General features: G+C 39.1%; 1 protein-coding gene and 1 non-coding gene across 2 annotated transcripts; both read left to right on the top strand.

Moving 5' to 3' along the window:
- The first annotated feature begins 650 nt into the window (after positions 1–650).
- Positions 651–723, top strand: TRNAE-CUC (transfer RNA glutamic acid (anticodon CUC)). Its single transcript has one exon. It is a non-coding gene; the product is annotated as a tRNA-Glu (tRNA).
- Positions 724–831: 108 nt separating this feature from the next.
- Positions 832–2,947, top strand: LOC139852524 (large ribosomal subunit protein uL5). The gene is made up of 5 exons (XM_071841821.1): positions 832–927; positions 1,055–1,162; positions 1,239–1,281; positions 1,750–1,945; positions 2,529–2,947. Exons 1-5 carry the CDS (start codon positions 925–927, stop codon positions 2,725–2,727), a joined length of 549 nt encoding a protein of 182 aa, XP_071697922.1. The 5' UTR covers positions 832–924; the 3' UTR covers positions 2,728–2,947.
- The last annotated feature ends 9,524 nt before the right edge of the window (positions 2,948–12,471 follow it).

Below are 12,471 nucleotides of genomic sequence, written 5' to 3'. Positions count from 1 at the left end.
TAACTCTTTCAGTGAGCAGTTAATGTGTCATACATTTAATGCATTACTCAAGTTTGGACCGTTTAACTCGAATTCGAGCTTGATCATATTTGAACTCAAGTCAACATCGAACGAATAGTTTCACTAGTATGAACTTGAGTTCAAGCTATCACACAAGTTAATTGAGCTCGAGTTCATAAACAAGCAACTTGATCTTAAAAAATAGCTTTTCTCAATAACTAAACGAACATCGAATTCGAAATCTTACATTATTGAATTACTCGAACTCTGAGCTTGAACACATTTTTAATGTGCACATATCTTCCCCCATACACAAACGCAACTCTCCTTCACCATTCATCATCATCTCCAAAATCTATTTTAACACATTCACCACAACCATCTTTTGATCATATGCATGAAAGCAACATTTGTTCTCCTAGGATGTTTTAAATTGAATATGTCGATATGCAAGACTCATGAGAGAAGTAGATGGGTTAATTATCTATAGGGAGATTTAAACTCACGATTTCATTATGAATTAAAAATTCATGATCTATACTCTAATATACGCGTAAAATGAACTTAGCGTATGCAGATTATGTGCCAGTGAGGTTGATTGATACGGAATATCATGTTTACATAACGCATACAAATTTATCAGCAACAAATCCGTTGTAGTCTAGTTGGTTAGGATACTCGGCTCTCACCCGAGAGACCCGGGTTCAAGTCCCGGCAACGGAATACTTTTTTATTATTAACTTAAAATACTTTTTTCAATTTAAAGAAAAGGATATATTTGTCAATTCACCTTCATCATTATGTTTTTACTAAAACCCTAAACAACCTTGCAATAAAACAAACCCTTTTTCACTTTCACTCGCCCTCATTTCTGTTCTCCCTTTCACATCCTTGCGCCGTCGTCCGTACACCTCCGCAACTGCAATGGTATTCACTGATTGCTCTCAACCGTAGCCCTCTGTTGATTAACTGCTTATTGTTTTTGTTATATTATCAAACAACGTATAGGCATGTATACGTATGTAATTAATCAAAATAATGAAATTGTTTGTAGGCATCAGAAAGGAAGCAAGCAAACCCTATGAGGGAAATTAAGGTTCAGAAACTTGTTCTCAATATCTCAGTCGGTGAAAGTGGTGATCGTCTTACTCGTGCTGCCAAGGTCAATACAAACTATATACTCTATATTTATATGAACAATTACCGATTTACGGATTTTGTTTTATTTTTATTTATAGGTTTTGGAGCAACTTAGTGGCCAGTCACCTGTGTTTTCTAAGGGTAACAAATACTTTGCCATCTCTATTTTGCTGCTACATACTACTAATGTGATTATTTTATTTTCTATTAGAGTTGGTTTATGTTACTTATATTGTTGATGGTTTTATTATCATCCTGTTATTATATTAAATTGAAATGAAATTGAAGATTTGGGGTTGTTAGGTTAAGCTTGTTAGGATGGTTTATGGAGTTATTGGAATTTAAAAACGCTGATAAGCAGCTTATGAGCTTATAAGTTTCAGTTTGTTGTTTATTTAGACTTTTAAGCTCAATTTGATTAGCCTATAAGCAATGCGGTTCAACCTAGAATATAAATTTATTCAAAGATCTCGATAAGTGTAGTTACTTGTTGCTATTTGAGCGCCTACCGGTATGAAGTGCTGTTGGGGTTCAGTGTTGTATTGTTTTTTATGTAAAAATGATAATGGTATTGTGACCAGTTTCTGATTTTGGTGTTAATTGTTACAGCAAGGTACACAGTGCGATCTTTTGGTATTAGACGTAATGAAAAGATTGCATGCTACGTAACTGTTAGGGGAGACAAGGCAATGCAGCTTTTGGAGAGTGGGTTGAAGGTTAAGGAATATGAGCTTTTGAGGCGCAACTTCAGTGACACTGGCTGCTTTGGTTTTGGTATTCAGGAGCATATCGATCTTGGTATCAAGTAAGTTTATTTATGAAGTTCTTCTATTTACTGAAGTCATTTATTTAGTACTTTTTGGCTGGTTGCTTCGTTGAATATGTCTATTGGCTTAGTTGTAGTTTCATTGAAGTAGGGACAAAATGTTATAAAATACTATATCCATCCAGCAGTCATTTGTTTTTTAAAAGTTGTATAATTATGCACAAACTTTTTTGGCCAACACTTTGAAATGGAAGTTTCTGTTTTTGCATTTGCATAAAGGACACAAGATTTGTGCCAAATCCTTAAATCCATTTTATAACCTCACAAAAGTTGGCTTACTCTTTAAACACCATGTGCCATATGAAGCATTTACTAACTTATCATCTGGGAATGTGTTGTAATTTTGTGATTTGGTGATGTGATGTTCTTTATAGTGGTTTGGTTTTAGATCTTACATGGTCACACTAATGAACATATATATGCTTAATATTCATGTCATATCAGACAATACTGTATATATTGTCAAAATGATTTTTTTTTACATTAATTCAAGTTCCTTGGTGCTATCTGATCTGAATCTGATTCGTTTTATTAACTTAAATTTCTTTTTATGTACTGTCAGGTATGATCCATCTACCGGTATCTACGGTATGGACTTTTTTGTGGTACTTGAACGCCCAGGCTATCGTGTGGGTCGTCGTCGTAGGTGCAAGTCACGTGTCGGTATTCAGCACAGAGTTACAAAGGAGGATGCGATGAAGTGGTTCCAGGTCAAGTATGAAGGAGTCATCCTCAACAAATCACAACAAATCGGAAATTAGACATCGTTACAGTAAGTTATCTTTTGGCGGTTAACGTTGAGCCTGGCTTACTAGAGGTTTTATTACATCCAATTTAATGAACTCAACTAGTTACTAGTTATTATGGCGTTTTCTTGTTATAATACTATAATAGTTGTTTTAGGCATGAAATTATGGATCTCGTTTTGTTTTGTTCTGTTCTGATTATATTGGTATCTTTGACAAAGCTGTTTGAGTTATGTTGGTGTTATTTTATTTTATGTTGTGCATTTGAGTTAACTGAAAGGGGTGAATATCAACCATACATGTTCAGCAACTGATTACTTTGGTGGATGTTAATATGTATAGATTAATTTAGTAAAAGGTTAATTGTTACATTGTGAAAGAACCTAGACAAAATGATACAAATAGCTAAATACAACCAATAAGCCGTGAGGAGCTAAAACCAAACGTAAAACACCCAACCTACTTTGAAAAACAAATTGAACTGTTCAACGAAAATAGAAGAACAAACATATGATAAGACAATAAAAAGACGGATGTATTAATCCTTCAACCAAACGGCACGAGACTGAAACGAGCTAATCTTACGAGTCATTTGAATCTACATAGCTGGATTCGGCCATGGTAGTATGAAAAATAAGAATTCAAGCTGAAGAGAAAGATGAGTGATCACTGACCTTGCACTTAACAGACCGCTAAAATGAATACATTGCAAGATATCTTCACAGCAAATAATCAGTTTTCAGAAGAGGAAAAAGGTAAAGGGAACGGGCTATTTATAGTCAAGCAAATTGATAATAAAAGGATGAGATTGAGACACGTGTATGAGCCAGATCAATAGAACAAGCAATTTAAATTTTGAAAATAAATCAAAAATATTTTGGGGGTCATTTCATAATTGGTAATGTGACGCCATCACAGAGAAACAGACGGCTACAGCAATTTTATGTTTTCGAGGAAAAAGCATCTTTTATTTTTTAGTTTAATGACTTTATTTTTTTCAAAAAAATAAAGACATTAAACTGGGGGACTTAATGGTGTATTCTAGGAGATACACGCATAAAAACACCATTTTTATACAAAAAAAATGGATCAAGTGACACAAAACATAACGAAATTTGGTGGTTTTCAGTATTTGCCGTCCAGCGTTCAGCAAGCCGCATACGTCAAGCGTAAGCCCTGCAGGTAGCTTCTATGCTTAAGCCCTTTAACTCAGCGCGTGAACGGCACGCAGCCACGTCAGCACACGCAACCGATCTTCCGGATACTTCGCACAACAGAATTAATCAGCGATTGACACGTGTATCCCGAGAATTTCGAACATTCTACGCCTATAAATAGACCCCCTGGGTCACCACATTTCACATCATTCTGATCTGAACTTCAGTCAGAGAGAAGTACACTTTCTCTCTCACACAGTTCTTTCTCACTCTAAAAGCACATTAGCCGCTTAGCAGCAATACGCTAGACGGATCAATTACAGATTTATCCCCAGATTGATTGAGGCCACCCCACGGATCTTTAGTCCGTGTTCCGGGTCTGCAGAGATTATTTCTCGAGGGCAAACAACAATCAACAGAATACGCCACACGCTGAACAGCTATTGTCTTGTACTGGTACCTTACAGTCGCTACACGGAAAATCGTACCAACAATTGTTGTTATTCATAATACCCATGTAATAATTACCAAACCTATATGATTGTGAATGTTACAATCTACTAAATTTATGATAATTCCTTGAAAATTAATCAAGAACAAAAATAAAATATGTTATCTGGACACCAAATTCTATTCTTGCCCCAACCTACATCCCCTATACATAATGATTTGATAATTCACTCACAAATGAATACTCTGGTATCTTTTTTGACAAAAATATCTTACAAATATAATATAGTAACAAAAAATGACTAGGAAAATGATACAATCCCATATTGGTCAGGTAGGAAACTACATGAGGGTACTTAAGCGTAAGGGGTTCTCCTAACCATTAGACATGTCTTATGGGCTAGGCTCTTCCATTGGGCTTAGGTTCCTATCAGACTACACCTTGAGCTATCTTACTGCCAAAACACCATGGATATTATATATTCTTATCAAGATTTAAATTTAAATGCCTTAATCCTCTCATTTATGAGATGAACTCACACTACTAGAAATAACATTTTTTGTGGCGATGAAAATCGCCGCAATAAAGGGGCTCTCTCGCCGCAAAAAACTATTGGCCGACCCTTCGCCGTTTATAAGGTCGTCACCGTAAGGTCGCCGTCTAAAATCTTTTGCGTCGTTTTTTTGCGGCGGACAAAAATGGGGCCCACTATTTAATAAGAAAAAAGAAAAGAAAATATATATTCTTTTTTGCGGCGACTTATTTGCGGCGACTACCGGCAAAATCAGAGTCATTACTTGTTGCTATTTTTTGCGACGACTGTCGCCGCAAAAAGTACCTGATGGTTTTGACAGAATTCTGCTGTATTTACAGCATCCCGCCCGATTTTCTGGGCGTTTTTCCGAAACCTGTTTCATACAATTTAATAGCACCTATAACAACGTATATAACTCCAAAACAACAATAAACACGAACAACAATATATAAAGAACAATAAACGTTTACGAAAGTGAACAATTATACGAATTACAAATATTAAAGTTATAACGTTTTAAAGTTCTAAAGTATCAATATTGTTCGATCTATGCGGTATCCTCATAATTTCCTTCCATATCATCATCTTCCGTACCATCTCCCGGACCATCATCCGAATCATCCGACGGTTCGTCTCTCAAAGTAAATACCGGTTCTTTTCCTTTACCGCCCTTTGCTTTTTTCTTCTTTTTCTTGGGCTCTCCGCTCCCGGGCTCTCCGCTTGTACTTCCCGATCCCGAGAACATCTTTTTTATGTAACTTTTCACCGAATCTTTAATGGCATCTTTCATGGATTTTTGAAACTCTTTTGTTAAATCGGACTTCACTTCCGGAATCAAACTTTGTTTTAGCTCGGCTTTCATTTTCTCACGTTCCAATTGCCACTTTGAATTAAATTCATCCTCGGTGTAAAAACATTGACTTGAAGTTGAACTTGAGCTATCAACGAACCTGCGGGACCCATAAATGCGTGGACCGATACCACGCTCCCATCCGGGGCGTGACCCCAATACCTTGTTCATGATTTATAGTTCGGTCATCGGGTTTTCTACACCAACTTGCTCATTTAGTGTAACACCCCGTTTTCCCGTGCGCGTTTAAAGGTACGTACTTAATCAATAGTACGCTTATAACTTGTTCGTTATGTGATTAAATGAGCTACGGTGTTAGTTGTCGTATAAGTGTATATATATATATATATATATATATATATATATATATATGTTTGAATGCGTGCGTGAATGTGTTTATGAATGTGTCGCGTTGGTGTCGATTCGTGTGAGACTTAAGGTTGAGATTTAGATGTGCATAGGAAGGGTGAAAGATGTTGTGCTTGTTGTTTGAACCTTTGATTTATGTTAAACTTTCGAAGTGACCAGAAAAAGGCAAACGTCGCGCCCCGTTAAACGGGATCGCGCCGCGACACAGAAAGCAAATCCAGATCAGGACTTGAGTTAAGAAGGGTTGTTTTTCCTTCTATACGTCGCGCCGCGACAAAAGGGCCGCGGCGCGGCGCCTCTGCAGTTCTGACTCCGATTCCAGCTCGATTTAAAAAGGGTTTTTTGGGTATTTTGGTCTTTTTACGTGTAAATCAGATGGGAGCTTTTAATATCAGCCACTTATCCTATATTTCTCATTTCTTTTCCATTTTCTTTCTCAATTTCCTCCCAAAACTTAAAATCCACTTAGATTAAACTTGAGATTTGAAGAAGAAGTTTTGTGAATCAATCCTAGGAGCAAGAATTAAAGTTGTTCTCCTTGCTATTAGCTACAAGAGGATAGTTTTGGTAAGTCTCAACTTTAAGTTTTGAGTTTTATTTAGTTTAAGCAAGGGTTTGGTTCATATGGAACTTGTGTGACCCATTTGAGGGTTAAATGGGTGGATTTTGGGTTAGATTGTTGAAAGGAAACCCTAATTACCATAATCTAGGGTTTGGTCTAATGAAATGAGGTTTGTAAGTGTTAATGGTGTTGTAAGTATTAAAACACTTGTTTAAAGTTGAATGATGTTAATTGGGTCATGTTTGACTAAGCTTGTAAGTGTAAGTGTTAAAATTGGTCATATGAGTCAAAGTTGACTCAATTGGGTAAAATGGGTATGAAATACACCGAGTTTGTGTTAGTTGATGTTAATAGACCCTAATCACTAGCTTTTAGTGATTTATGACGAGGCATGGCCATTAATGGACGGTTTTGGTGTAGTTGAGTCATTTAATGCAATCGAGTCATTAAATGCTCAAGGGTTAGAAGTTGGCATTTAATTCAACTAGATTGTATGTTAATAAATGCATAATGTAATAGGTACGTTACATTGAAGGGTTGCAAGCTCGGTTAGCTTTCACAAGAGACTTGAGGTGAGTGGAATATCTATATATGTATGTATATGATTTATGTGCCGTATTGATGGTGTCACATAGCCATTTTGTGACCATAGTTGAGACATAGCCGTTTTGTCTACGTTTGATATTTATACACATAGCCGTGTTTGTGCATATAGAGGCGAGTAATAGCCGTGTTTTACTTCCACGTTGTTATCCGAGTTAATCGTGCACATAGCCGTGTTTGTGTACATGATTGTGAGTAATAGCCGTGTTTTACTCACAAGTTGATCAAGTGATGCCATAGCCATTTTTGGAACACTTGGGGGTGATGCCATAGCCTTTTTTGGAACACCTCGGGGGGTTAGTATACCATAGCGGGGTTTGGGAGCTAACGGTTGTTATGAACATCGATGACTTGTTTCGCGAAGTCATTCCCCTTGCGAAGAATTTTGGTTAACCATGGTTTATAGTTGATGATGCTAGCATTTGATTTATGATTATGATGTTTATGCTAATAATGTGGCTAGTTGTACGGTTTGACGATACTAGTTTATTTATCGAGATGTTATGCAATTGTGTGCGTTATATGATATCGTGGATGCGTATGGGTAAGTCTTATATGCATGTATATATTTATTCTACTCACTAAGCTTTGCTTACCCCTCTCGTTGTTCATCTTTTTAGATGCAGGCGTGGACAAAGGCAAGGGGTTGTTGGGCACTAGGTGTCCCTTGATGATGTTATGTTAGAGCTTTTGGAAGTTGGCCTAGCGTTTTGGGTAGTTTAGTCCCAAACCATGCTCGATATGTTGTTTGGTTTAAAACTATCATTTTTGTATTGGTCAAACTTGTATCACATTCGTTAATGGCCTTTGTGCCTTTTGTAAACACTAAACTTGTTGTATGTTTTAACGAAATGTGTGGAATGGTTTACATATTTAATTGGCGCGTAAATGTGTATTATTTAAAAAAAAAAATTTATCGTATGGAATACGGGTTGGGTTGTTACAAGTGGTATCAGAGCATGGTCTAAGGGATTTAGGCGACTTGAGATAGATGCCTAGACTTAGACTTTAATGTGTATGCGCTTTTATGCGGGACTTGTAGGACTTCGGGTCGGATCGGGAATTGTTAGTGCTTAGGTTTATGTGATTTAACCTTGCACTAATTGTTTTGTGTTGTAGTTGGAATCATCAAGCGAGATAGACGTTGTACTAGCAAGTTAATGCGACGTGCTCGCGTAGTAATGACTAGCTACCATTATTACGGGTGCAAATCGTGTCAAACGAGCAATGTACAACGATTGTTGAGCGAGATGGGATAGTGTGGTGTATGTGTATGCATATGTGTCATGTGTGTTGTTTTGACGTTTAATCTTTTCCGTTTTATAGAATGAAGATGCGAAATGGACACGACACCGAACATGATAACGGGGGTACGAGTGAGGACGCCGAGTTTTCGGCTAAGGTTGAGGCCGTCTTTAAAAAGTTAAAAGTGGATTTTCTTACGGACGTCCGAAAGGTCTTCCAAGCTTCGGTTGATGAGCAAATAACCGAACTAATCAATGAACGCATGAATGCCGCGATTGAAGAGGCACTCGAAGCTCGAAACTTGCACCCTCGTGGTGAAGGAGGTGAAGGAAGGCGGGACTTCCATTATAAGAATTTCAAGGATGCTCAACCCCCGATGTTTAATGGGGTGCGAGATCCTTTAAAAAGTACATGTTGGATCTCCGATATCGAGGGAGCTTTCCGTACCGCGGAATGTCCTTCTGAGAAGAAAACAAGGTATGGTTCTAGCATGTTGCGGGAGGAAGCTAAGTTGTGGTGGGATGATAAAATCAACTTATATGGCGAAAAACAATGTATGGGCTTGACATGGGAGGAGTTCAAGAAAGAATTTTTCAAAGAGTACCGAACTTCTTCCGATCTCGATTGAATCCAGGACGAGTTGCATCATTTGCAACAAGGTTCAATGGACTTGGTTACTCTCAAGTCTACCTTCTTGGCAAAGACTCGTTTTTGCCCGGAATATGTTGGTAATGATCACAAGTTAATGAAGGATTTCTACCGTACTTTGAATGATGAGTTTAAGAGTAAGATTAGCCGGGGTATGGCTAAGTCTTTTGATGAATTGTTTGAGTTGGCTCGGGGTTTTGAGCCGGAGGTTCCAAGAAAGAGCGATTTCACTCTTTCTAAAAGAAAGTTTGAAGGTTCTAGTTACTCTAACTTTTCGAACAAGAAGAACAAAAGCAAGAAGGGGTCCGAAAGCATCGGAAGCGTGAAGAAAGGTGGTTTGAATACTTTTACGCCTACTTGTTTTAGTTGTGGGAAGCCGGGTCATTACGCCCGTGATTGTTTGGCCAAGTCGGTCACATGTTTTAATTGTCAAAAGACGGGGCACCGTAAGGCGGAATGTTCCAAATTATCAAACGACCAAGTTAAGAGGCTAGAGAAGGCGGCGGGGTCGGCTAGGGGGCGTAACTACTTGATGACGAATGATGAAGCCAAACAATCCAACGAGGTCGTCTCAGGTACTTTCATGGTTAACTCTAATCCGGCACGGATACTTTTTGATAGTGGTGCTAATTTGTCTTTCGTGTCTCCAAGATTTGTGCCTAAGTTAAATAAACCGCTAGTGAAGTTGAGTCGTCCGGTAGAAGTTGAAATAGCTGATGGCAAGACGGCGCTAGTGGTTGACGTGTGTAAAAATTGTAATGTTGTGTTTGGTGCCGAAAGTTTTGAAATTGATCTCATTCCGATGACCTTGGGCGATTTTGATATTGTCGTTGGTATGGATTGGCTCGATTGTTATAGAGCCGATATTGCATGCCATGATAAGCTTATTCGCGTAAAGATCCCAAGTGGGGGAGAGTTGATTATTCAAGGTGATAAACGAAGGAGACCGGTGCCGACATGCACTTTTGCACGGGCACGTCGTCTCGTTGTTACCAGTGGCATGGCTTTCCTTGCTCATGTTGTTGATACTCGTAATGAGCCACCACCCATTCGTGAAATCCCGGTGGTTAATGAATTTGAAGATGTTTTTCCAGATGAGTTACCGGGTGTTCCGGCGGAAAGACAGTTGAATTTCGCATTGAGTTGGTTCCGGGGGCTACCCCCATTGCTAAAACTCCTTATCGCTTAGCACCAACGAAAATGCAAGAGTTGTTAAATCAAATTCAAGAGTTGCTCGAGAAGGGTTTCATTCGACCGAGTGCTTTGTCGTGGGGCGCTCCAGTCTTATTCGTAAAGAAGAAGGATGGTAGCATGCGGATGTGCATCGATTATAGGGAGTTGAACAAAGTGACGATCAAGAATCGTTATCCATTGCCTCGGATCGACGATTTGTTTGACCAACTCCAAGGTGCAACGTATTTCTCGAAAATCGACCTACGGTCCGGCTATCATCAAATGCGGGTCCGTGAGGAAGATATTGAGAAGACGGCTTTTTGAACGCGTTATGGGCATTTCGAGTTTGTAGTAAAGCCTTTTGGTCTTACGAATGCACCGGCGGCATTCATGGATCTTATGAACCGAGTGTGCCAACCTATGTTGGATAAGTCGGTAATTGTGTTCATTGACGACATACTAGTCTACTCGAAAAGTATGAACGAACATGAACGCCATTTGCGAGAAGTGTTGAAGACGTTAAGAAAGGAGAAGTTGTATGCAAAGTTCTCCAAATGTGAATTTTGGCTAAGGGAAGTTCAATTCCTTGGTCATATTGTGAACAAGGACGGGATCCAAGTAGATCCGGGGAAGATCGAGACGGTGAAGAGTTGGGGACGACCGACTACGCCTACGGAAATCCGAAGTTTTCTCGGATTGGCCAGTTATTATCGTCGGTTTATCCAAGACTTTTCTAAGATTGCTTCTCCGTTAACGAAATTGACAAGGAAGAATGCTAAATTTAATTGGGAAAACGGGCAAGAAATTGCTTTTCAATTGCTAAAAGAGAAGTTGTGTCAAGCTCCGGTGTTGGTGTTGCCAGAAGGTGTTGAAGATATGACGGTTTATTGTGATGCTTCTCTAAATGGGCTCGGGTGTGTTCTTATGCAAAGGGGTAAAGTCATCGCTTATGCCTCTCGACAATTGAAGGAACACGAAACAAGGTACCCGACTCATGATCTTGAGATGGCGGCGGTTGTGCATGCGTTGAAAATTTGGCGCCATTACTTGTATGGTGTCAAGTGTACGATTTATTCGGATCATAAGAACTTGAAACATCTTTTCACTCAACGAGATTTGAATTATCGTCAACGTAGATGGATGGATGTGGTAAAAGACTATGATTGTGAGATACTTTATCACCCGGGTAAGGCAAACGTTGTTGCGGACGCCTTGAGTCGAAAGAGTCAACATCCGGCGATAAAGGTAGGATCGTTACGTTTGATTATTACCAACGATTTTCTTGAGAAGCTTGGTGAGATTCAAATAGAGGCTTACGTTCACAATAAGCACACGGAACGAATCATGGGCCAATCGGAGTACATTACAATGGGCCTGCGTGGTTTGTTGTCTTTTCAAGGACGGGTGTGGGTGCCTAAGATGGGTGATTACCGACGGGTGCTACTTGATGAAGCACATAAGTCAAAGTATTCCATTCATCCGGGGACGACAAAAATGTATCTTGACTTGAAGAAAGATTATTGGTGGCCGGGCATGAAGCGTGATGTTGTGAAATATGTTGAACAATGTGTTACTTGTTTGCAAGTTAAGGCCGAGCACCAAAAGTTGCAGTTGCAACCGTTAGAAATCCTGAAAGGGAAATGGGAGCACATTACCATGGATTTCATTACAAAGTTACCTAAGACGGCGAGAACCCAATTTGATGCAATTTGGGTGATAGTTGATCGTTTGACGAAAAGTGCCTTGTTTCTTCCCATTTGGGAGAAGATATCGTCGGAGGCCTTGGCTAAGTTGTTTATCAAGGAGGTGATTTCGTGACATGGATTTCCTATATCTATTATTTCGGATCGAGATACCCGTTTTACATCTCGATTTTGGGAAAAATTTCACGAAGATATGGGTACACAATTGAAGTTGAGCACGGCGTACCATCCTCAAACGGACGGTCAAACCGAACGAACGAATCAAACTTTGGAAGATATGTTATGGGCGTGTATCATTGATTTTGGTGGTAGTTGGGACGAGCATTTGCCCTTGGTGGAATTCTCGTACAATAATAGTTATCATACTAGTATCGGGATGCCACATTATGGGATGCTTTATGGGCAAAGGTGTCGAACTCCCATTTGTTGGGGAGAAGTGGGTCAAAGAGAAATCGGGAGTACC

This window comes from Rutidosis leptorrhynchoides, chromosome 6 (genome assembly GCF_046630445.1).
Source record: "Rutidosis leptorrhynchoides isolate AG116_Rl617_1_P2 chromosome 6, CSIRO_AGI_Rlap_v1, whole genome shotgun sequence".
Lineage (NCBI taxonomy): Eukaryota > Viridiplantae > Streptophyta > Magnoliopsida > Asterales > Asteraceae > Rutidosis > Rutidosis leptorrhynchoides.
The sequence above is the reverse complement of the archived record's forward strand: the minus strand, read 5'-3'. Positions and strand labels throughout refer to the sequence as shown.